General features: G+C 38.0%; 1 protein-coding gene across 1 annotated transcript; it reads right to left on the minus strand.

Annotated features, from left to right (window-relative positions):
- Positions 1-23394: 23394 nt before the first annotated feature.
- slitrk2 (SLIT and NTRK-like family, member 2) lies at positions 23395-27034 on the minus strand. Its single transcript, XM_056251214.1, has one exon. The coding sequence runs from the start codon at positions 26542-26544 to the stop codon at positions 23980-23982; it is 2565 nt and encodes an 854-aa protein (XP_056107189.1). The 5' UTR covers positions 26545-27034; the 3' UTR covers positions 23395-23979.
- Positions 27035-27716: the final 682 nt, after the last annotated feature.

Consider the following 27716-nt stretch of genomic DNA (forward strand, 5'->3'; position numbering starts at 1 on the left):
AGACTTCTAGGGTTAGGCTTTAGGGTTTGGCTTATTGTACTTGCAAAAGTTATAGTCAGTAGAATGTCTGTTGGTGACCATCAGAATAAAGTGTTGGTAGATATTAAGCAAACACTCTACTAATACTCTAATGACAGTTAGTTGACATTTAGTTGCTAAGTTAGTAGAATATCTAAAGTGGACCATCAAGAAAAAAAAAGTGTTATCCAACAAAACACTGCAATTTCTTTGGTAGGTATTGTGTTGTTGTGCTCATGAGTCATCATCGTGAAGAGGAGTGTGTACAACTTTTTGGGGTTAGTGAGATTTATATAGTATATACAGTACACACATTAAAAAAAAATACTAAATACTAAGCTTTTAATGGTCTAAACCACAAATTATTGGTCAGGGAATTAGCACGTTTTAAGAAAATGCACTACTTAAAAAGCCATTGTTGTTTCAGAAAAACGTCAAAGACAGAATTACGTTTTTGGCAGAATATGGGAAGCTGTGTGTGGAGTGATAAGTTGATACTCCAGGGTGGTGTCTTATACCCCTTTTCCACCAAAAAAGAACTGGTTCGGAACTAGTGCTGGTTCAAAGTTGGTTCGGAGTTGGTTCAACTTGCGAACCTTCTCAGAACCTGTTTGTTTTTCCACTGACTAGAGCGCCCAGCGAACGACGTCGTTACTTCACTGTGTACGTCGCCAAGCCATACGTCAAACGCTTGCAAGTACAACATTACTTTGGGATTATCTCTAACTCGTGTACCAAGAAGGCTTTAAAAACAATTGAAATATGTAAGTCTTTTAATCTTTTCCTTTGATATGTAATCTTTTATGATATGTTATGTACCCATGTCTTGTCTTTTTTTTCTTTCCATTTATTTGTTCTATATTGTGACTGTTTTTTTTCTTTGCTTACATAATGTTTTCAATAAAAAAAAACTAAAAAAAAAAACTAGAAACGCTTGCGCCAACTTCAAGCATAACAATTACAATGGCGGACTACATCGTGTTTCTGCAAATGTTTCTCCTGGCTTTGCGATCCTATATTATGGTCAGAAAAGATGTTTAGTTTAGAACACATCTAAACCCGCGCCCAGCCCCCGACGTAAGCATGACGTGGTAAAAGAACGGTTCTAGTCCAGCAAAGAGTTGGTGCCGCTTGGGAACCAGTTTTCCTGGCCGAGAACCGGTTCTTTGGCTGTCGAAAAACAAAGAACTGGTTCGCGCGCAGGCACCGGCTCCGAACCGGCTCTCAAAATGCTTCGGTGGAAAAGGGGCTTTTGAAATGCTGGTGAGAAATATAATAATAAATGTATCTCCACCACAGTGAAGCACGGAGGAAGAGTGCCATTGTGTTGGGAGCCTTTTTAGCTGCTGGTATTTGTGAGATACTTCACTGTGAAGTACAGGAGAATATTGCAAAATGGCTTCCCAAAAGTACAAAGTTGGTATCTAAAGAGGAATGATCAGATGTAATTTTTTAACTAGACAATGCTCCTGTCCAAATTGCAAAGACAACTAAGAAGTGGCTTGAGAACAAATCCATTACGCTCATGTTTTGGTCCATTTCTGAACCCTGAATGTGGTCTCACATTAAACTCAAATGAACTGGGAGATATTTTTCAACTACTCATGAACTGTTTGAACCCATTAACATTGAGTGGAAAAACACTGACTCTTCCTCATGTAAAAAGCTATCTGCTACTCCGTTCTAAGTTACTTTATATACAGTATGTGTGCAATTATTGATCATTTCCTGACCATTGATTTGTGATTAAAAGGGTTAAAACCATTAAAAGACCACTAAATAATTTGGCCTTTTTTTTTCTCGCTCAGGAGAGTGTTTGTGTGTGTGTGTGTGTGTGTGTGTGTATGTTGCAGACTATTTCTATTTCAAATAAATGCTGCTTTTTTGTACATAAAATGTTTCCATAAAACTATTTAGCAGCACAACTGTTTTCAACATTGATAATAAGAAATGTTTCTTAAATAAAAGAAAATCAGCATATCAGAATGATTTCTGAAGGATCATGTGACACTGAAGACTAGAGTAATCAGCGTTACAGTACATATTCAAATATATTAAAATAGTAGCCTAAATAGTTCTTTTAAATTATAATATTATTTCAGATTTTAAGGCATTTTCAATTAAATAAATAAAGCCATGGGGAGCATAATTAACCAAAACATGAATTCTTACTGACCCCAAACTTTTGAAAGATAGAGCTTTCGATTTAGTCTAATCATTGACTTACTAACTACTCACTTACTTAAACTTATCACCCTGTAGTCAATAATTGTATCCCTTAAAATTCATCTTTGATCACCAAAATGACATATTTTAGCGTCTTTCCTTGAATTTAAGCTGAATACTTGGGTTTTGTTTGCTTTACCCTACAACTGCAGTTATTTCTCGAATTATTTAGAGAATAATTATTTTACCTTTTTTTCTCTTGCACTTGACCAACACAACAGTTTAATTACGAAGTTGAAAAGTTGTGTTTCTGTACAGCTTGGGCAACAGAACAGGGCTTTAAAAGTATCAAAGTCATAGCATCGGCTAAATTCATAAATTAATTTATTATTATTTTTTTTATTTTCTTATTAAAGAGGCCCCTGGATCAACACAACCGAATTGTAAAAGCATTCTACTGATTTTAAACCACATTCTAGCATGAGACCACTTTATCACTGCCAGCATAATCGAATAATATATTTTGTATAAAGCACATTGTGCACCAAGCATAGGTACAGTTATTTTTAGACCAGCAGAACAGATCATCTTCATTTTTTGCAGCTCAATCTATTCGGTCCATAGAAAAGATATATACTTCAGTTAGGCTAAAAGTTGGCTGTAATTACCAGGACAGAATCTAATTAGCGGCTAATGTCACAGTGAATCCCACGAGAGGGCCGAAGTTTGGCCAATTTCCAGCTGGGTTCCCAAGCTGATATGCATTAGCCCCACTTAAAGAGCAAGTGAATCGGCGCAACAAAATCAACAAGTGGGTGACAACAGCTAACAGACACATCTGAAAAGATAATCCCACTCTGAAAGCAAGAGCGGTGGGAGGAACATTACTCTGCAAGGCATACGGCCAAAGACGAGTCAATCAAGCTCTTACTGGGTGAATAATTTAAATTTAGTGTTCAACATGCTGGGCGCACTAGGTCGTGAAAGTCACTTGTGTCACAATAATTGGTTGCAGCGAGCGTAGCATGCCGATAAGCCTGGCAGAAGACAGCAGGGCGATCTGAGCCGCAGCCAAATGTCACTGTAGGTTCAGGTGGACGAAGCCGCTTGGAAAACAATGACGGGCATGTGATGACATTTGGACGACCAGAGAGATTGTCCTCTATCAGTATATCTCGTGTCAGGTCAGAAACCTTTTACTTTTGCCAATTTTCACAGAAGGCAAAATCAGCTCATTATTTGGGCTTTTCTGCCACTTTTATTGATAAGGATGGTAGGAGACAGACAGGAAAGGATGGACAGATGGGGGTGGGTAGTGTAACATGACAAAAGCGTCAAACACATTAGTACCACAACTTGACGTCATGACGTGTCAAAGCACATTATTGAGGGTTTCTTTCAACCTGACTGTGACATATGTTGCAAATCTGATTTATAATGTTAGGGAGATCAGGAGATGTTCAATCATTCATAAGAAAAATTAAATGTCAATTACCAACTATACTCATAAAAGATGTTAGGGGGTAATTTCAACAGTGTTTCTTGTTGTAAATAACTGGGAATTTTGCCAAAAATCTGCTAAACGTTTTGGTCATTGACTATGTATCTGCACCTGAGGTAATAATTTGCATTAAATGGCATCACTTTGACAATATTATGGAAAATGATCCTGTAATAATATAAAAGTAGCCTACCACATATTTTGTTTTACATATTAGTTTATGCGTTTAGTGTGTCTCTCGAAGGAGGTTTATGAATAAAACGTTTCTTGAGTTCTATTCATCAAAGAATCCTGAAAAAAATGTGTACCGCGGTTTCCGCAAAAATATTAAGCAGCGCAACTGTTTTCAACGTTGATGATAATCAGAAAAGTTCCGTGAGCAGCAAATCAAATCAGCATATCAGAATGATTTCTGAAGGATCATGTGACACTGAAGACGGAAAGATTCAGCTTTGCCACGACAGGAATAAATTACTGTTATAAATATATTAGAATAGAAAATGATTATTTTCAATTGTAATAGTATTTCATAATATTGCTGTTTTTTACTGTATATTTTTAATCAAATAAATGCAGACTTGGTGAAGATGCTTTCAAAAGCATTAAAAAATATTACCAAACCCAAACTTTATAATGCAGTGTACAGTATATATGCTACTGTGTGTTACAATAATTAAACTGCCTAGATACATTTTTCATTGTACATTTTCCATTAAAGATAAAAGCTGATGGAAGACATCCAATGCGGTTTAATATTAGAATCACACCCCATCTGTCATAATTCGACACTTAAACTACCAACATCACCTTGAACTTTTCACAATGTTCCCTGGTTGCCCTTCAGTAAATAGTTAAATCCAATCCTTAAATCCGCTTCACATTCACTCAGTGGCTTGGCCATTTGTTATGCAGCTATGAGTTCAAGGTGGCTGTAAGGGAGCATGAAGTAAGTGGGTTTTGCAGTAAACAGGGATACATCTAATCCTTCTTCCTAGCTGTCTCGCTTCAAAGACAGCAGTCGGATGAATGCTTCTCTTTACCTGACAAATGGCATCAATCCACAATGCTGCACTTTCACAGTGCCGGCTGTATCATATGCATGCAGATGTATGGATTTCTGGCAATGTTTATCAGTTTCACAGAACGGGTGGGTTTTGTTGTGGTCTATCATCAAGTGCACGTCACCAGTTTGCCATATTACTGAGCAGTGTCGGAGAAGGTAGTTTGAGTTAATGAAAAAGCTATAGACAGACAGGCAGACAGAGAGATCGATAGATGTATAGATACTGTAAATACATACTGTAGATAGATGACAGACAGACAGACAGACAGACAGACAGACAGATAGATAGATAGATAGATAGATAGATAGATAGATAGATAGATAGATAGATAGATAGATAGATAGATAGATAGATAGATAGATAGATTACAGACAGACAGACAAACAGACAAATAGATAGATAGATAGATAGATAGATAGATAGATAGATAGATAGATAGATAGATAGATAGATGACAGACAGACAGACAAACAGATAGATAGATAGATAGATAGATGACAGACAGACAGACAAACAGATAGATGGATAGATAGATAGACAGACAGATAGACCAATAGACAGATAGATTGATAGATAGATAGATGACAGACAGACAGACAGACAGACAAACAGATATATAGATAGATAGATCGATAGATAGATAGATAGACAGACAGACATACAGACAGACAGACAGACAGACAGACAGATAGATGACAGACGACAGACAGATAGATAGATAGATAGATAGATAGATAGATAGACAGACAGATAGACAGACTGATTGACAGATATATATAGATAGATAGATAGATAGATAGATGACAGACAGACAAACAGATAGATAGATAGATAGATAGATAGACAGATAGATAGATAAAAAAGATAGATAGATAGACAGACAGACAGATAAATAGATAGATAGATAGATAATATTAATACTACTATTTTTTTTTCACTACAAAAAGAAGGTGCAATTATTTTCAGGAATGAATCAGTGATTTTCTTTTCTTTTCGCTTTGGGTGTAAAGCTTCATGTTCAAAAGAATATTGGCATTATGGGTGTAAATTTTATGTTAATTTAATGTGATTAATTGTAGAAAAAATACAGACTAATGAATTAATTAATCCACTTAATCATGCCCCCGACCTGTGTGTAAATATAAGTGATTTTCCACATTCAGTACCCACCTTCATGGTTTTTTGTGCTGCTGCCACGGGCAAAAAATTACAACAGTACCTAATATTACCAAAAATAGCAACATTAGCACATTTTACAATTCTGTATCGCTACTCATTAGAAAAAAAAATAAGCTTGTTTGAAGAAAAGCTACTCTACTGAACTGAGCAACTTTCAAGCTGCTGAAAATGTAGTTTAGTTAGGAGTGTTGCAACTTCCGCAAGTAATGTGTTCAAAATTCAGTTAATTTTCCACACATGTACAGATGTCCTATATGTGCATCAAAGTATGAAATGAGCATGTGCTACAAGACAAACGACTACCGATGCCAAATATATCTTATGAAAGAGCCAACACCAACCATCGCATCACTTCAGAATGGGAATTGATGTCATCCCTCAACCGTTCACTGGCTTGGCTGGCTGCAATAAAACAGTCTCGCATTGAAAACACATTAGCTCATGATTTACCATTTAGGGAAAATGACAGTCTAGTCTTTATTTGACTGGCCCTAAATAGACAAATGACTGTGTCCATGCTGGGGGGGAGAAAGCGAGTGAGAGATATATGAAAGAACAAAAGGCAGTCTTGCTCGTCTCGTGTTTTTTCAGAAGGACTGATGGAATGGAAAGCGAGTTTCGGAGGGGCTGTCGGGTCCAATGTGTCCTCCAGGGCACCGTGGTCAGCTGCACCCCACTGACTAGCATTCAGACACGAACGTGTCCCCTGCTAACACTACCCGGGCCCTTATCGATCCTCGTGAAATCAGGAACCATCATCTGTGACTGCTGTGCTCTGGGGGAGAAGGGCTTATTAACATGGATGGACTGATGTCAACAGGCTTTCTCTGTTGGCCTACATGGAGACTTTAGCAGACGGCCTGAAATAAATATCCCTGAAGTGATGGAAAGTGTATGACTGTGCATATCAAGACTGGAGAGAAATATAGAGCAAATGCTTTTAACGAGCACCTCACTCTTTAGGCCAGTTCACACTGCAATGACAGACTGCGACTAGACACTTTGTCTGGGTTTGTGGGATCAGTGCGTTGCGCCTGTCGGTGTCTCTCGACTCGAGTTTTCGCAGATTGAACATGATGAGTCGGTGTTTGTTGGGTCGTGGAATTTCTGGGAAGTGACGTACTGGAATCTGGCGATTGTCCACGTCGGTTGTGCAGTGTGAATTTTTTTTTTTTTATATATATATAAATGTTATTTATAGAACCTTAAAAGATTCTGTCAGATGCTTTATCTATAGAACCTTTTAGGTGTTCCCATCATGGGATCATTTAGTATCATTTAATAATATTGTTTGAATTATTTAGAATCATATAATATTAAAATAAAATTTAATAAATTTCTCCTCACCCCAGTCAAAAAACCATTACAAAAATGTATTTAAAATACATTTATTTCATACTAAGTACTAAGTAATTCATTAACATACACTATATTGCCAAAAGTTTTGGGATGTCTGCCTCAACATTCGGCTTTACATACGGTTCCACCTGACCAAGTGTCGAGGTGTCCATGAGCAAGACACCTAACCCCAGCTGCTCCCGACGAGCTGGATGGCGCCTTGCAGGGCTGACACCGCCGTCGGTGTATGAATGAGTGAGTGAATGGGTGAATGTGAGGCAAAATGTAAAGCGCTTTGGTGGCCATTGGGTCTGTGAAAGCGCTATATAAATGCAGTCCATTTACCATTTACATGCACATGAACTTTAATGACATCTCATTCTTAATCTGTAGGGTTTAATGGAGTTGGACCACCCTTTACAGCTATAACAGCTTCAACTCTTCTGAAGGCTTTCCACAAGCTTTAGGAGTGTGTTTATGGGAATGTTTTACCATTCTCTAGAAGCGCATTTGTGAGGTAAGGCACTGATGTTGGACGAGAAGGCCTGGCTCGCAGTCTCCGCTCTAATTCATCCCATAGGTGTTCTATCGGGATGAGATCAGGAAGTCAGAAAGTTCACCGTGGAATATTTAGTTGTGAGGAAATTTTACGAATGGACTTATTGCACAGGTGGCAACCTATTACGGTACCACCCTTGAATTCACTGAGTTCCTGAGAACGACCCATTCTCTCACATCCCAAGACGTCATATGACTGACGCTTTTGACCATACGTCAACATCCAACGTTTTAGGGTACCCTTTAACGTCAGTTAGATGACGCTATCTAATCCTAACCCTACCCCAGACCTAAACCTACCCGCGTCATCTAACTGACGCTAAAGGGTACCCTAAAACGTCGGATGTTGACGTATGGTCAAAAGCGTCAGTCATATGACGTCTTGGGATGAGACTGTGTTAGCGTTTACACTTGGCATCAACATGCGACCTTTATCCGGATGTTGTCCACATACACATTGAAAAGACGGAATGTTACCCGATCAGCGTATCCAGGTTCGGAGGTAATCGAGGACGCATTGTGATTGGATCTCAGTGTAATGTAAACGCAATCCAGCCATCGTGTCTGCATTCACAGGACGTCACAAAAAACCCCGCCCACTGTCATTATTTGTCACCTGTAGCAAACCAATACAGGGCCACAGCAACTCTTTTCTCCACAGGAATTGCTGTAGCTGTGTGGTTTTGCGATACAGTCGAGTGCAAAGTACATCGCAAATATACTGAAAGGTTTGCCTCCACACCCGAAAGTTGCAGAACCATTCATTTTCTGTAAATAATGCGCATTTTTTCCACCAAAGCTGGCAACGCTCTCGGACCCATACGTTTCTCTGTACCGTTTCCATTACGGCATCTATCCACATTATCAGTAGCAGCCATTTTGCGAGATTTGTAAAATGTCCCCCGACTGAAAACCGGAGCCATCCATTTTTTTTTCCTTTTCTTTTTTTTTTCGCGGGAATGCGAGATCCGATCTGTTATCCAGATACAGAAGCCACTTGATGTGGACAGGTGTAAACGACATGTGAATGTCAAGTGTAAACGCAGCCCTTGATTTTATACAACTGTGGCCATGGAAGTGATTGGGACGCCTGAATTCAATGATTTGGAGGGGTGTGCCAATACTTTGGCAATATGCCCTAGTGAAAAAAAAGTATACTTTATTGTAGTTGAAATCTATTCCCTTTTTCAATTGTACATTGCAAATATAACAAAAATGTTACTGTCTTTAAATATATTAAAAGTATATTCGCATCATGCTTTTACCTATTTTCACAATACAACGTTTAACACACTTTAAAATGATTTTAGAAAAATATACTTGAAGTGAAAATTCTGTTTATTTTTTTAAAGAGTATTTATTTGCACTTTATAGAAAAAAATATTTTAGGTATATTTTAACTGTGTGCTGGAAATTATCATTGTAACAAAGCATTGAAAGTATACTTTCAAAACACATTACAGTATACAATAGTATTTTGTACAAAGTATAGCTAATTATTATTTGCTAACTAATTATTTTGCCGATAGCCTCGTGGGCAAGTGTGCAGATATATAGCGCCGTTGTGCTTCGAGAGACCCGAGTTCGAGTCCCGGCTCATGGACCTTTCCCAATCCCTTCCCTCTCTCTCTCCCACCTCGCTTCCTGTCTAGCAACTGTCCTATCCTAATAAAAGGCCAAAAATAAATATTTTTAAAAATATATAAATACACTTATGGTATATTACTTGTATGTTTTGAAGACAATCGAAATGAATTTTTAATGTACTTGTAACACAAATAAAGTACACTTTGATTTCACTAATGAAGCATGTAATTAGTCACTACACAGGCATATACTTAAAGTATACTAAGTTCCAATTTAGTACACAAAAGTACTTTAAATACATTTAAAGTTATGCCTTACAACTATTTAATTACAACTAAAATATACCCTAGTACAAAATTAGTTGTTTCAAAATAGCACACTTCAAGTTAACTAATCATTAACACACTTGAAGTATACTAAATTGGTCTGGCTGCAAGTAGCCACTTAGCATATATATATTTTTTTCACCAAGGTAAATTTTTACTGACATATAGTTTGACACTTACTGATATAAATGTTATAATTAAACTTTATTTGGAGTACTTCTTTATTGTACAATCCACATTTCTTAATATTAAGTCTAAAATGTGTTTTAATATCACTATTAAGGATTATTCTTTAAATGCAAGATATTTACCTAAAGTATACTTGCAATCGTTCCATTTTAGCACAATCCGATCTGCTCTACCGTGCTGATGGCCTGCACCCCAGCAGAATCGGAGCGGCTGTTCTGTCGGACAACATCTCCAAGACGTTACACACCGTATGACTAGAAAATCAAATTCCAAATCACAGTCTTTGCTGTGCCAATTTAATTGATATAAGTAGTGTAGAACATTATATAGAAACTGTGTCTATTCCTCGTTTAGTGAGGCCAAATAATAAATCCACTGTAGGATCTAGGAAAAATCTTATTGTAATTAAACCTGAAAATCTGAATATCAGTGAACAAAAACAATTTCTAAAACTAGGTCTTCTAAACATTAGATCGCTCACACCTAAGGCGGTTATTGTAAATGAAATGGTCACAGATAATAGCTTCGATGTACTTTGCCTTACTGAAACCTGGCTTAAACCAAACGAGTATTTCGGTCTAAATGAGTCTACCCCGCCAGGATACTGTTATAAGCATGAGCCCCGTCTGATCGGTCGTGGCGGCGGTGTTGCAACAATCTATAGAGATATTCTTAATGTAACTCAGAAAACAGGTCACAGGTTTAATTCGTTTGAAGTACTGGTGCTAAACGTTGCGCTCTTAGATGTAAGAAATAAATCCCTATTATCTCTAGCCTTGGCTACTGTATATAGACCTCCAGGGCCATATGCTGATTTCCTAAAAGAGTTTGCAGACTTTCTCTCAGATCTATTGGTCAATGCCGATAAAGCAATAATTGTTGGAGATTTTAACATACACGTAGATAACACAAATGATGCGTTAGGGACTGCGTTTACAGATTTATTAAACTCCTTTGGGGTCAAGCAGAATGTCAGTGGTCCCACTCATCGTCTAAATCATACACTAGATTTAATTATATCATACGGAACCAATCCAACCGATATAGATATTATACCGCAAAGTGACGATCTCACCGATCATCACATGGTAACTTGTATAATACGTACTGCTGAAATTTGTCATGTTGCGCCACGTTATCGACCAGGCAGAACAATCCTTCCGACCACTATAGATAGATTCTCAAATAGCTTACCTGATCTATCTCAGCTGCTCAGTGAACCCAAACAAACAGATGAACTAGAGGAAATGACTAGCAGTTTGAGCACCATTTTCTCTAGTACATTAGATATTGTTGCACCAATTAGATCAAAAAAGGTTAGAGAGAAAACTAAAGCACCATGGTACAACAGTGCTACGCATGCTATCAAGAGAGAAACTCGTAACCTAGAGCGTAAATGGAAACAAACTAATTTAGAGGTCTTTAGAATCGCGTGGAAAGACAGTATGTCACGTTATAAAAAAGCTCTAAAAGCAGCCAGGGCTGAGCATCTCCGCAAACTAATAGAAAATCACCAAAATAATCCAAGGTTTTTATTTAACACCGTGGCTAGACTAACAAATAAACAGACATCACCCGAGCAAATTATTCCGTTACAGTATAGCTGTAATGATTTTATGAACTACTTCAATGAGAAAATAAAAAGCATCCGAAACACAATTGTAAATGTACAATCCTCTATGGTGTCTTATGATTCAGCCTCAATTATCGCCCCTCAAGAACAACTACACCGCTTTACAACTATAGGACAGGAAGAGCTAAATAAACTTATCATTGCATCTAAACCAACAACATGTTTATTAGATCCAATACCAACTAAATTTCTGAAAGAAGTGTTACCTGTAGTGGAAGAGCCTCTTCTTAATATTATTAACTCGTCTTTATCTTTAGGTCATGTTCCAAAAATATTCAAGCTGGCAGTAATAAAACCTCTCATTAAGAAACCGCAGTTAGATCCAAATAACTTAGCAAATTACAGACCGATTTCAAATCTTCCATTTATGTCTAAAATACTAGAAAAGACTGTGTCCGCTCAATTGTGCTCTTTCATGCAAGAAAATGAGATATATGAAAAATTTCAGTCAGGATTCAGACCGCATCATAGCACAGAAACTGCGCTAGTTAAAATTACAAATGATTTACTTTTAGCTTCTGACCAAGGCTGTATCTCAATACTAGTTCTACTCGATCTTAGTGCTGCGTTTGACACTATCGATCATAAAATACTCTTGGATCGACTACAAAACTACACTGGTGTTCAGGGACAGGCATTAAGCTGGTTCAGATCGTATTTATCAGACCGTTACCATTTTGTTTGTTTAAATGGGGAAAAATCGAAGATAACTTCAGTAGACTATGGAGTCCCGCAAGGATCGGTGTTAGGCCCTCTGCTATTCTCAATATATATGCTGCCACTTGGTAATATTATAAGAAAACATGGAATTAATTTCCACTGTTATGCTGATGACACTCAATTATATATTTCATCACGGCCAGATGAAAACACTAACTCATCAAAATTGACAGAGTGTCTTAAAGATATAAAATGCTGGATGACGCATAATTTCCTGCTACTAAATCCAGATAAAACCGAGGTATTACTTGTTGGTCCAAAAAACTATCCACAAAACCACTTACAATACAACTTTAATATAGAAGGATGTCCTGTTACTTTATCCTCTACGGTAAAAGACCTGGGAGTTATACTAGACCACAACTTGTCTTTCGAAAATCATATTACATATGTTACAAGAACGGCCTTTTTCCATCTTAGAAACATTGCTAAATTACGTAACATGCTATCTGTTTCCGATGCAGAAAAGTTAGTTCATGCATTCATGACCTCGAGACTAGATTACTGTAATGCTTTATTAGCCGGTTGTCCTGCATCCTCAATAAACAAGCTACAGTTAGTGCAAAATGCAGCCGCTTGAGTTCTTACTAGGTCAAGAAAATATGATCATATAACACCGATTCTATCATCTCTGCACTGGTTACCTATCAAGTTCCGTATCAATTACAAAGTACTATTACTGACCTATAAAGCCCTAAATGGTTTAGCTCCTGTGTATTTAATGGACCTTCTATCGCCCTACAATCCATCGCGTTCTTTAAGATCACTAAATTCGAGGCTTCTAGTCATTCCTAGGATATCTAAGTCCACTAAAGGAGGGAGGGCGTTCTCACACTTAGCTCCTAAACTCTGGAATAGCCTTCCTGATATTGTTCGAGGCTCAGACTCGCTGTCCCAGTTTAAAACTAGATTAAAGACGCATCTTTTTAGCCAAGCATTTACATAATGCTTACCTTTTATTATACTGCTGAATCAGATCAAATGCATTTAATACTATAAAACTTGAAGAGACTGTAGGTTATCTGTATAGGTTGCATAGTATTTGCAGTTATTACGTTCCTGTGTATATTGCGTGAATGACGGGTGGTTGGACAGATATTGTGTTGCGGTAGGTAGTATGCCATACGGAACCGTTGTCCACTGAAACTGCCTATTCACGCACCAGTGGGGCTCGACAGCCTTAGTCAACGGGTTGGCGCGTATGGTTGGGTTGCGGAGAGATTGTGAGATTGTGGTTAGGTCTCAGCAGCAGGAGGGATGTAGAGGTCAGTAAGCTGGGCTGAGTTGAGTGGGGGACGGAGGGGGGTGATTTTGGGACGCAAGAGTCACTGTCTTCATGTTTTGTCTTTTACACCTGTGTTATGGAAATCATCATTATGAACAGCAGCTACGCTAATTATTTTCCCTTTGCTTTTCTGCTGTTATCTCGGGACGCGAGTCCCGAGAAAATGGCGTTCGTCAGCTCCAGTTTGTATCCAGCCTCTCACGGAGACTTCAGATGCTCCAACCACAAAGCCTATGAAGTGACGACTCAACACGGGCGATATGGACTCTCTATGGTGGACGGCACTGATCCTCAACAACTCGTCTTAAGACCGGCGTGCATACTTGGACTTCCAAAAAAATACTCTAAATGTTCCGATCCAATCTGACTTGTAATGCTGCCCGAATCATGCACTGTTCTTCCGTTGGCCAGAGGAGAACTGGCCCCCCGACTGAGTCTGGTTTCTCCCAAGGTTTTTTTCTCCATTCTGTCACCTGATGGAGTTTTGGTTCCTTGCCACTGTTGCCTTGGATTTTGGCTTGCTTAGTTGGGGACATTTAACATTTAATATTCAATAATATTATTGATCTGCCTTACTTAAGGTGGACATTGACGCAATTTCTTTTAGAAACAAACTTTGTTATATTGTTATATTGTTTTTGTTATATTGTTTTCATGTTATCACTGTGAAGCGCTTTGATACAATCTGTATTGTAAAAAGCGCTATATAAATAAAGGTGACTTGACTTGACTTGACAATCAAATATACTTAAGTACATCTTTAGTTGGACCTCAGCACTATTTCCGGGTAACTAAAATGCATAAGTACAAAATTAGTTGTTCCAATTTAGCAGACTTTAAGTATATACATTTAGTATACTAAAAGTACAATTGCAGGATATTTAAAATAAGTACATAGATATAAATGTATTTGTAGTATACTTAGCATCAAATAAATACATTTCAAATACATTTTAGTATATTTATTTTTCAACTGGGTAATAACCTTTTTTTTTTGCAAGGGTTCTTTAAAAAAAGTCATGTACCTAAGACCCAGAATTATTATTATTATTATGGTTTTTTTTTACACATTTAGTATTTTTTTCATGCCATTACATTGGTTAGACTAGAGCATAAGAGACCAAAAAAAAAAAAAAAAAAAAAAAAAAAAAAAAAAACATGTATAGGCAAAAACAATGTATTGTTTCATTCACTAATTAATTTTTAGGTTTCAGGATTTTTTTTTTTAACCAAACTTTGTATAAAGATGATTCTCAGCTATGTTATAACGGATTTAATTGATATACCATTTTACTTTATGAAATATGTGGGTAAAATGACCATAAATGGGTCTCATTCAATACAATGTAACTATACACTGTATCTAATTTGCATATTAATGTGTTCTTGGGGCAATATGTAATGAAAGAGAAGTTTAACAATGGGAGGAATAATTGGCAACATTTTCATAATAATATCTAATATTTCATAGAAATATTCATTTCTTTCCCTATTCACCTGTTTGTGTCTTCCAAAATGTCTGATAACACGATTTACTGTAACTCCTGGTGTCCTCTACAGTGGACATGTATAAAAAGCAATGCCCTGTTTTTGAATTATCAATGCTTTTGCGGCTTAATATTTTTCTTTTGGAAACTGCAATATTCATTAACAGGAATCTTTGATGAATAGAAAGTTCAAAAGAACACCACTTATTTGAAATGTAAATCTTTTGTAACATTATACAATTATTTAATGTTACCTTTGCTCAATTTAATGTGTTCTTGCTGAATAAAAGTATCAATTTCATACTTACTGCAAACATTTGAGCATCACAGTTTCTACCAAGCAAATCTTAAGCAGCACAGCGGTTTTCAACATTGATAATCATTAGTATTACTGCACCACTGTTTAAATATAAAAAATAATATACACACACACACACACACATATATATAATACACACATACATACACAGTACACTCCACATGGGAAAATCTTAGTTTTGCCAGATGAGAAGTTTATCTATGCATCATCTTTTTACTCTTTAATTCATTTTATAACTCCTTTAACTAACTGTCACTGTCCCGTTTGCCCTTTTATATTTAAAACAATAATATCTCAGTATAAACCTAAATTAATATTGACAAACTATATATCATTTGAAAGATTGCAGTCTCTAGTTTTCATATTTGGTGGCTGTTTTTTTTTATTTTATTTTAAAATTTTAAAATAAAAATTTTCAATTTATCAATTTGCAATAAGAATATTTCATACTTTATTTTGAAATAGCGATGAAACATAACAAATCATGAAAGATTGGTAGAAACCTCAGTTTGTTTTCATGCCAAGTTCAAAAGATAACACCAATTCAATTTTATGAGAAAAAAAGGTCTGAAAAATGTTTCAAATATAAAGAAAGAAATGATGGATTCTCTATTTGTGATGCGGCTGCGAGCCATAATGCTCTTTTTATGTGTTTATTAGAGGTTGAATTCAAATCAAATACTGTCAAACCACCCATACTACTTCTTAATAGTGTCACGGTTACAGAGAGAAGCAGACAGGTGAGTAGTAAAGTAAACAATGTTTATTGAACTGAGGCACGGATGTGAACTGCAGTGATGTTGAACTTAGATATCACTGTTACAGATGCAGCATGCAGATGACAGATGGCGGATGAAGAGGCAGCAGGAGATGATGGTCGGAGGAACCGGAACGGGAGCTTCGTGGTGAGTATTCAGGTAAGGATAGCAGTCTGTGTGGTAATGTAAGGACGAGACCAGACACTGTAGTGCTGTGGATGTGGTGGCTATATGGTGCTGGTGGTTACCTGTGCTGAGTGCAGGCAGGTGGTGGTGACAGCTGATGGCTGATGGTGTGCTGGTGTGGGTCAAAGAGGATGCTGGGAAATGTAGTGAAGAGCTGGATGGTTATCTGGTGACTGTGACAAATAGGATGTCTACTTCATAAATTGTATGAAAATTATGGAAATACATGGTTCAGATCAGATCACTGAAAGCATATGAAAATGGAGGCGCCCTTATATGGTCAGTAAGGAAGCTTGACTGTCCATCTGGTGAAAAAGTTTGGTACTGCGCCCAAACAAAATCTTACTGAAAGCTCATTTTTTTGAGACATCACCCTCAAATTTGTAACACAGCTTGTTCAGATTTTTGGCTTTGATTTTCTTGCAGTTTTAGAGTAAAATATATTTAGTAAAATATATATTTTATATAAAATATAAATAATTGACAGCTAAGGGGTTAATCTTCCATGCTTTTATTTTGTGATTATTTGAATTCCTCTCTGTGTAAAGCACTTTGAATTGCCATAGTGTATGACATGTGCTGTATAAATAAACAACTTTTAATATTTTTTAAAATAAAGCAATAATGCCCAAGAAGCCATGGTTTACAGTGAATTTAAAACAGGGGGTTTTAGGAAACAGAGGGTTTTATATGAAAAATATGTTAGAATAGAGTTATTTTCAACTGTAATAATATTTTACAGTATTGCTGTTTTTACTGTATTTTCAATCAATTTTAAGAGACTTTAAAAAACATTATTTTGGATTATTTTGTGTTTGTCAGATTTCACAGCTTGTTTTCAATGGCCGTCAATAGAGAAAGATGATTTGCAGGGTCCAGATTGTAGTTACAGGATCGACCAACAGGGGCTAACTAGATCATACTTACCAGTCAAACCCTGACCCATTCACATTTTTATAGCCACATTTGATACAATCCATTCTAAAAGTCCCATCAGGTTATAAATGTAAAATTGTTAGAGAACAGCATTTCTTGTTGACTGAACACAACACAACAATTGCTCAGTTAATTCATAAGGTGTGAATGAATGCCTGTGACCTTTCCATGATTTCCCACTTGTTCTTGATTATTCTTGGATTGTTTGTTTTTTGTTTTTGTATTCCATAACATATAAGAAACTCCCCCCCGACATTCAAATATGAATTATACCTCAGGGCCATGCAAAGCTATTTCAAAGCAGTTCCTCGAACATCTAATTGACAAAGTCTTAATGCATTTTCCACCATGGGCAGCCGTCAACATTGGCTACTTTCAGCAAAAAACCCCCAAAAAAGACATATTTTCCCTCAATGTCAAGGTATACAGAATCAAAATCCTTTGTACAGCTGTTTCAATTTGGCCTGTGAAAAGCACTCGCTTCATTTTTTTTAAAAAGCAGCTGCACTTCAAATGACTTATTCACTGCCAGAAATGGGGATTTTTCGCAAGCTTCCTGCAGGCAACTGCATTTTCCACGCATTCAAAACTTTTTTTTCTTTTTTAAAACGTCAGCATCGCTTTTCTTTTATTCAGCATAGATCTGTGTCAACATTTAGCTGACATGGAGGACTCAGATTTTCCTCTGACAGCATTAGAGAGCTAAACCCAAAATGTATAAAGCGTGTACAATCGTGCTTTTCCAGTGCTGATGGATGTCGGTTTGGTGAGTCACGACAGAAGTGATATACCAGATTCAATGCAACAGCTTTGATCTTTGTAAAACCATCACCTGTTGTTTCAGACATGTACTCTTCTCGTCGTAACGATTTCCTTTTGGTTTTCGCGGAGCCTGCTAGATCACTCTATGTCAAAACGCTTATGGCTACAAATAATGACCATTACCCCTGAAGAAATCAATGAACATGTGTTTAATGTTGAGTTAAAAGCCAATCGCTTTAATACACCATTAAGCCAGTTATGCATGAGGAGACCGAGTTCCTCACTCAAAAAGAATTGAGTTTCTTTCATATTGTCGTGCATATTACATTCCATAGAGTTAAAAAAAGGTATTTTCCATGCTGTGCTCTTTCTTCACATTGGTTTCCAACTATTTCCAGAAAAAAAAAATGCAGACAGCAGAAATGAATGCACCATTGTGCTTCGGTTCATATGTTCAGATCATAACCCCCAGAAAAAGGCCTGCTTGCTATTGCCCTTTTACACAGGCTAGTAAATGCATTTCTTTTATTTGGGTCGATGATGGCTCTTCAAATCATAAGTAGAAAATAATGATTTCCGTGATCAAAGTTTATGGTTATAATTTAAGTGGAGCACTCCAATATCAGTTAAAGGCAAAAGCCATCACCCTGACCATCTTTATCCCTGGATACCGAGGTCATTTTTTATGTCTGAGATACATTCACATCATTTTCTCATCTCCATTACTGCCTGCACTCTCCGTGAACTTGACTTTTAGTGTAACTGCAAGCCAACCGCTTCAATTTCACGTCGTTCCATTCATCACTCACTTTCTCCCCTCATTGTTTCTTTTTTTCCTTGAAAAAGTCTCTACGCTCTGTGCTTAAATGACTCAAGGTCAGATCTTACGGAAGATAACATTTCAAAGGTTGACTTCTTTTATTGCGCTGTTGTCCCATAGCCAGTGTGAAAAGAGATGTGTTTGTGTATCTAGTCTTTTGCAACAGGTTCTATAACATACATTTTTTCAGTAGCACAGTTTTCTTTCATTACCAAAAAGATATAAGGTTAAAGGGATAGTTCATCCTAAAAGGAAAATGCTGTCATGATTTACTCACCCTCAAGTTGTCCCAAACCTCTACGAGTTTCTTTCTTCCACTGAAAACACACACAAAAAAATATATATATATATATATATATTTTGAAGAATGTTGGTAATCAAACAGTTTCTGCATGATCCCCATTGACCTTATAGTATTCTTTTTTTTTTTCCACTATGGAAGTCAATGGCGTCAACTTTCTGGTTACCGACATTCTTCAAAACATTTTATTTTATGTTCAGCTCAAGAAAGAAACTCATACAGGTTTGAAACAACATGAGGGCGAGTCAATGATGACAGAATATTCCTTTTTGGGTGAACTATCCCTTTAAATACACAGTTGAACAATGATTCAGTATGTTTTATAACAGTTCTGCATGGAGGTGAAAATTTATATCAATTTCATCCATTTAAAAGAATTATGGCTATGCCTTTTTGCAGATGGCGCTGCGTACACTCGCAGATATATGGGGACACTGCACTTGTTTCCAGAGAAACGCCTTGGCAGTCGCCAGGCGCTATGAGGCAGTTTGTTCTGTGACAGTTGTGCGAAACATCCCGTCAGCTTCCAACACGGCTCATCATTAATGCCTAAATGATTACGCGGCCATGAAACAAATACATTATTCATCAAAAAGACACTGCAGAAGAAAGACTACACACAAAGATCTCACCCCTAAATCTGACTCCAGACAATCATACACACACTCCTGCTGTTCTCAACACATGATTTACATTACACCGAAAGCTTGTTTGTTCTACGGGTGCTGGGCTTGGTGTTAATGTCATTTCCAGCCTTTGGATATTTCTATTTGCCTTGTCAGTGTCTGACAGACATTTTCTGGATTCCCGTGAGATGCGCACTGGTGCGTTTTACAATAGGAATATTTTGTTCTAAGTGTTGTTTTCATGCATTTAATTTGAATAACAACGATAAGCTTGCGAAAGTTCCTGCATAAACAAACAAAAACAAAAATTACTTGCAGTGTTTATTTTTAGGTAATAAAAATACAAATTTTAAAAATAAACTTATTTTTATTTTTAGGTTTGAAATTGTTTTGAATATATATATATATTTTTTTTTTTCTGGAAGAGAAAATAGTAATAATGGGTGTTTAAAAGAAAAGTCTAAGTGAGCTGTACATTATAATTATCTAAAAATAAATTTGATCTGTTTAGGACAAATATATTCAGAGAAGCTGATGATTAAAACTAGTATCAGTATATATTATTTTGGTAATTATTTTACAACAACGTACACGATTTGTTACACTTTACAATTTTTGTACATTAGTTAATGCATTAACTGACAGGAACTAATAATGAACAATATATTTTTGCAGCATTTATTAACCTTTATTAGTGATAGTTAATAAAAATGTTCGTTCATGTTAGTTCACTAATGTTAAAAGATACAACTTTTGATCTTAAAAGGCATTAGTAAATGATAGATAGATAGATAGATAGATAGATAGATAGATAGATAGATAGATAGATAGATAGATAGATAGATAGATAGATAGATAGATAGATAGATAGATAGATAGATAGATAGATAGATAGATAGATAGATAGATAGATAGATGTATTGCTCATTGTTAGTTTGTGCATTAACTTACTGATGGGACTATTGTAAACTGTTTATGGTAGCTACCAAAGACAGTTAGCATCTCCCTTTCATGTAAACATTGAACCAACAACCTAGAGATATAAAAGAGATATGAATCTGAATTCATCCAAACATCAGATAATAATTAATATTTAATTTGTATTAAAAAAAAATCTGCAATGCAGTGAAACGATTGCACCCGTTTTTCTCAGGCAGAGAGAAAAAGCTATGTGCTGAAAAAGCGTCATAACTCTAGCTTTTTACTCTTACAACAATTTACAGCCTCCCCTCCTCTCTAATATCATTGCATGCTCTTCTATCACTTTGTTTGATTGCAGCTCTCAAGGCGTCTACAAGTGGGCTTGAGTTGCCCCTTGATGGCTATTCTCACGCCGTTTTCCTCGCAGAATGTACTAAAGCATATGATTTTAATTATGAATCCAGAAGCTGAAACACTGATGGGCCCATTTCCATCCTCATTGTATCTTATGCATGCTTCATTTACCTCCTAAAAGAATGGAGACGTTGTACAGGAGCTACGGCTACCTCTTAATATCTAGTCATTCAATTATGCATAATATGAGAATAAAAGCATATGGCCTCTCGGGTACATGAGTTTTTAGGTAATTTAGACATATTAAATACACTTGGTTAGCCAAGATATTAAACAAATACCTTTAAAAAAAAAAAAAAAAAAATATTTAACAATGCTATTTAATATACTGAACATGTTATATATGTATATTTTTAAAAAATGAAAAGTGTTGCCCTTCAGTGTTACACAATGCACCTAATAATGAGAGCAACTCAATCAAAGAAAAGCATATCTTTGGTAATTTGCTGGAATATTCCACGCTATCTCACGACCAATCCGTACGAATTCGTACAAATGAGTATAATGTGGCTAATTCGTACAAATTCGTACGACCTTACTCGTACGAATTCGTACAATTTGTCTAAACTCCAGTGATGGGTAGGGGCGGGGTCAGGGGTAGGTCATTCATACGGATTCATACGAATTGGGCAACTCGTAAAATATGTACGATTTAGAAAAAAATCGTACAAATTCGTACAAGTGAGGTCGTATGAATTCGTACGAATTAGCCACCTTGTAAAATTCGATTAGCCGTGAGGTCGGGTTAAATATTCCAGTCACAGCCTTTCAAGAAAATGAATGTGCCTGCGGGCTGAGCAGTTACTCAAGAGATCTGGATACTGACTCTGTGAATCAAAGTGAATATATCATTACAGTAAAAAAAAAAAAAAAACCTTTTCTAAAAAAAACCTCCTATCCATAAACCAAAGGTGCAATGAGGGAAGAGGAGATTCGTGTAGGAGAATATGGAAGCTGCCCGAAAGCATAGCTAAGAACGGCTTGAGGACAAGCCCACAGCAGCCAGCACCTAGCATCATTCCCATCGATTTGAATCTGGAGCCAAGTACCTTCAAACTGCTCGACATAATTCACTGCCAATGGCATCAAAGTACTGCAGCACTGCCGAGGCTCTCGGGCTTCAAAACTTTCTCTTCAATCAGTCAGTAGTCCTTTATCCCAACCTCCACACAGCAATAAGGAAGTTATCATAATGCTCTGGAAATATATATCTGTAATATATTCTCGGAGATCAAATTGCATGCGAAAGACTGATTGCACACTTCACAGACTTATGAATTTCAAATGCATAGGCAAAAACCGCATGCACACAATTAAAAAAAAAGCACATAAAGTATACTGGAACCAGCTGTATATGTAATGAACTCAATACATCAGCATCAACGAAACAGCCTTGCTCCCTCTCATTCTGCGTAAACCGATTACAGCTCACAATTTATTTCGAATCAAAGCATGACGTCTCCATTCTAGAGCAGCAAGTGTTCTGCTGGTCAGGCCCCTCATTGATGTGCAGGGCATGTGTGGCTTTGCCCATTCTCGGCCACACCAGGAAACAGCCACACAGAGGCTCATTGTACCGCGCAAAGGAAATCACTCCATTTGAAAGTGGATGAAAAACATTCTGTCACATCAAGCACTGTAGCAAGCGCACTCCTTTTTTTCCCCCCATGGGGGAAAACATTTGCCTCACTTTGAAATCAAACTGCTCAGATATGTTGAAAACATTTTTAAAAAGGTAATGAATTATGAATGAAATGTATATACGTGATGTACCTCGGAGTTTATGAATACAGCAATGATATAGAGCCTTCTTTACATTTATGTAAACAAGCAAACACACAAAATTAAAAATAAATCAAGAAATGCATACACCCTACTTCTGTGCTGAAAGGAAACAATAAAAACTCATCTGATTTGTGGTGCAGTAAACTGCTGCATCATTTTTCAAGTATTTAACTAGTCTACAATAAGGCATATTTAGAAATTCAGCACTAAGACAACAGTATATCTCTACCAGCCAATCCAAACTCATTTTAGCACCTTGGACAGCTACCATTATGTCCACAGTCAGAGACATTCTGATTTCAATTTAGAAAATAATGAGCGAATGCGCAAGGAATAACAGATCCGATACTACAGCAAGCAAGTCTGTGTGCCACGATATGTAAAGAATATTCAGGCAAGTAAAAATGATCAAAAATTGTTTTCTCCACAATTTGTTCTTCACTGACATGGCACAGAAACTAGGCAAATAAAATACACACACACACACACACACTGCCGTTAAAAGAGATCAGCCTTGCTGCAGAATACTGCAAAATCCACATCCATCACAGAATGCATAGGGAACTTAATTCAATTTAAGCTGAAATCACCTGATTTTAGAGATGCAAAACATGAGAAACAATATTCTCCCAACACTAGAGTACCATTTTACTTTTAATGCAATGGACAAATAATTCTATTTTACATAAAGAGTCTTAAAATACAGCACTTATAAAAATTTTGATTAGCAGAAAGCAGAGATAAAATTCTTCAAGTGCAAAGGCACTTCTGGAACCAGGAATTTGTGTTGCACTCACCATCCAACATGTTCTACAGGAATGTCATTTCAACAACCCTGTCGTCTGAGAGAAAATATATTTCATATTACAAAAAAAGCATGGAGCTGTAAGCTATACATATTCTTGCGACAACTGCTACAGTCTTTATGTTTCAAGTAGAAGAAATAATTTAAACCTTAGAGAAAATAATATATCATCTTTAAATTGCGGGTATGTATACAGCCTCTAAAAAGAAGATGGAAGGCTTCGGTCTGTGGTGGTGTTATTATTGTCTCTTGTGGTTGAATACACAGATGATACAGGTTTTACAGGAACTCAATCTTACAACTGACTCATCGCAGTGTGTTTCTCCAGAACTTCGAGGTAGTCCGGCTCGGTTTTAAGCTTGTTGGATAGCAAAGGTTGCTCGTTTTTGGACTGTGCAGCATATTTTCTGGGGGTCCCGTAGAGAACAGTTTTGTTTAATCGATCCTGGTTGTGTCGCCGGGCGGTTTCGTAGGGTGGGATGAAGGATTTTTTGGGTAAAGTGCAAAAGTTATAGCTGAGTGGCCCGGATTGGGGCAGATCTTTTGCTCTCTCAACAATGTTCTGATAAAGCAGTTCCGGTTCACGGTTGGCGCGCGGTTGCTTATCAATGAACTCCACTGTGCTTATGGTGAAAGCTGGGCTTCGATCAAGCTCGTCCTTCTTGGGGTCAAGAGCGCTGAAGCTCAGCTCCTTCAGGTTCCGATAATAGGCCACCGGCTCGCTCTCCTTCTGCATGTAGATGGGGTTCTGACACATCTGTCCCACGGGCGGAGGGATGTAGTTATAGACATGGTTATCGCTTTTATCCGCATTGGCATCTGCATTGTAAGAGCCATACTGTACTTGGAAGGAGTTCAAGTCCAAATGGTTATTGGTGCCTGAGGGAACGTTCTCCACTCCCTTGCGACGTTTGAGGACAAACACGAACAATCCTGCCCCGAAGCACACAGACAGAATGAACACGACGAGCAGGCCCAAGATGAGAACGGACAAGGGCACCTCTGGAGGCATCTCGGGCATTCTGTCCGTAGGGGTTACGGAAGAAGAAGGGGTCGCCTCGGTGCTCGAGCTCACAGCAGTCGGGGGTTTAGTCACAGGAACCTCATCAGTCTCGGGGCAGATGGCATCATTCCGGAGGGAGCGCAAGAGCCGGCCCGCATGTTTGGATGGCGAGTCACACGTGATCTCATTCACCACTACGCTGGTGCTGGACAGCTCCATCCAGTTCTTAAGCTCCACAATGTCGCAGGTGCAGTCCCACGGATTCTCCTGGAGGTCGATCTGAATGAAGGCAGAGAGCTGGTCCAGCACGCCGCGCACTGGGAGATGGGAAAAATGATTGTTTCTGAGATTAAGCCTTGTCAGCATGGTACCTCCAAACACATTGTCGGGAAGGGATCTCAGCAGGTTATTATTAAGGAACAATAGCTGCAGATTGTTCAGCGAGTTAAAGGTGTGGGGTAAAATCTCTTTAATGATGTTGTACTCCAGGTAGAGATATTGCAAGCTCTGCAGCCCAACGAATAAAGACTGGGACAGGATCTCAATGTAGTTGCCGTTCAGATAGAGCCTCCGTAAACTAGTGAGATTCTCGAAGGCTCCGTCCTGAATGATTGCTATTCTGTTATTCCCTAAGTGCAGGAGCTCAAGGGAGCTGTACTCTGTCAGATCCGTTCTGTATATGGTCTGCAAATAGTTACCGGTTAAATGCAGTTTCTTTGGATACGACGGTTTGGGTTGAAGTTCAGAGATGTTCTGAAGTTTGCGCTCCTGACAATTGATGTTTAATCCACTGTCGGGATTTTGCGACGTGCACACGCAAATTCCCGGGCATGTCATCGGGACAGGTGAGCGCGTCTGGTACACCATGATAGGCCCAAATACATGTTTATCTCTGTTGGACGTGACACGAGGAGTGGGGCGGTATCTCATTTTAGGGGGGCGGGAGGCCTTGGGGGCTCTTGTCGGTGTGACTCGAGGCCGCAGGGTTGGAGACGGACCCTGATATTGTGAATCAGATGGTGGTTGTATCGCACGATGACTTGTGTCTCCAGGATTGCGCCTGGGGCAAAGGTCTTGCTTGATCAGCTGCGTGACGTCTTTGCCGTGCAGTCTGAACGGTGTCTCACACACGATATCCCCCACAAAGACTGAAATTGTATCCAGCCAGGCTTTCAGGGGTATCAAATCACAAGTGCAATTCCACGGGTTCTCTTCCAGCTGAATCTCCATTATTCCACCTATATGCTCTAGAACGCCAGCAAACGGCAGAATCTTCAGTCGGTTTCCCCTTAAATCCAAATGCGTCAACATGACAAAGCGGAATATGTTGTTAGGTAGAGAGAGCAAAAGGTTGTCGTTGAGTATCAGGACTTTTAGTTTATTCAGTTTGTTGAAAGCCCCTGCCTCGATGGCACTAATGTAATTATAATCAGCTTGCAAATACTCCAAACTCTCCAAACCAGAAAAAGTGTCCTCTCTTATGATTTCCAGGTTATTATTATTGAGATGAAGGCGCTTCAAGTTTTTTAACCCATTGAATGCCCCTGTTTTGATCTCCTGCAAGCCATTATTACCCAAATGAAGAGATGTTACATTACCATAATTGAAGAATTCATTCGGGCTTATCTTGGTGAGAAAGTTTCCATTCAGAAAGAGCTGGCTGATTTTGTTTTGCGGAGGCTGGAACTGACTGACCGTTGTAAAACCCTTGTTTTCACAATTGATATTCAGTGCGTTCTCTTTCTCCTCGCAGGAGCACCGGTTCTTGCAAATGTCTTTGGAAGTTTTGCGGCTGTCTGTCTTTGAAGGGAAACTGGTGACTGTTAAAACGCTCAGCAAGAGAATGTTGTTCAGCATTTTTACAGCAATAATGCCGAAAGCCCGAGCATTAATGTGCAAATCTCAAAACAGGCATGCTCAGCCCCAAAGAAGATTTCAAAAAGCGCAAAGAAGCGCACAGCTCTCCATTGACCCTCCTTAAATCCCAAAAGGCGGAACAGAGAAGGCATCCATCACCGAGCGCACTGTGAACGCTGCCGGACCGAACACATCGTCGTCCCTCGCAGTGACAGTGAAATCCCGGGCTAATGAGCAAGCATTCATGCAGCAGTTTGAAGCGCATCCGAGGCACCACCGTTCCGAGTCTCGGAGCTTAAACTGTCCTTTTCACCTGCAGCGCGAGAGATATTCACACGAAAGCAACTTTACGCCTGCGATCCTGCATGGCGACAGTCAACTTGACGGTGCGTGATGCGCGGGATAACTGAGCGCTATGCGAGCGAGCATCAGAGTGAGAGAGATGGACTCCGCGCTTGCTCACTCACTCCCACCAGGAGCGCGCGCCTATGCCCGTGTGTGTATGTGTGTGTGTCTGCTGGATGAGAGTGAACGAGCTCTGTGTGGAATTCCGACGTCACCAGACATGAGTGAGTAGATGTGTTCCTTTCCTAGTTAAAGACATTATTTTTATGACAAAATGAACATTTTATTGTTATTTGCAGACTTGCACTTAACACTGCTTGATAAATGCCGTTTTAAGATGGGATTTGTGTGGCCTTTTCGTTTTATTTATTTTTGATATTGTATGGCATTTTGTGTTTGCTGTGGGTGTTCTAACGCGACTTGAACACTTGAACAGTTTTTAAGATATGCCTTCTTGGTTTATTTCCTTTTAAATAAACCAATTGTAGCCTATTGCATAGCCTTTTATCGTGTATAAATTATATATGATTCACAAAACATATAAATATCAGTTAAGCCTATGTTTACTTTCTTCACTGACACAGACGAAAATGAAAAGACTATCAGTCAAAGTTCAGCTTTAGGAGGGGAAGAAATAGGCCAGGATAAGGAGACTGAGAGAAAAAAGAAAGATATAGATGAGGAGAGAGAGAATATATTGACAAAATAATCTAATGCCCACTCAATGACATGGTTTTAAAGCTATTTATCATCCATTTTTTGGGCCTTCAAAAGTCTTAAATTGCACATTTGTAGGTCAGAGAAATCAAAATTTTCTCGGGGGAGCA

This window comes from Rhinichthys klamathensis, unplaced genomic scaffold (genome assembly GCF_029890125.1).
Source record: "Rhinichthys klamathensis goyatoka isolate OS25496 unplaced genomic scaffold, OSU_Roscu_1.1 h1tg000079l_1, whole genome shotgun sequence".
In the NCBI taxonomy this organism is placed as follows: domain Eukaryota; kingdom Metazoa; phylum Chordata; class Actinopteri; order Cypriniformes; family Leuciscidae; genus Rhinichthys; species Rhinichthys klamathensis.

Bases quoted from the DNA above. Each gene is read 5' to 3' on its own strand.
- slitrk2 (XM_056251214.1), bottom strand. From the start codon at position 26,544: ATGCTGAACAACATTCTCTTGCTGAGCGTTTTAACAGTCACCAGTTTC.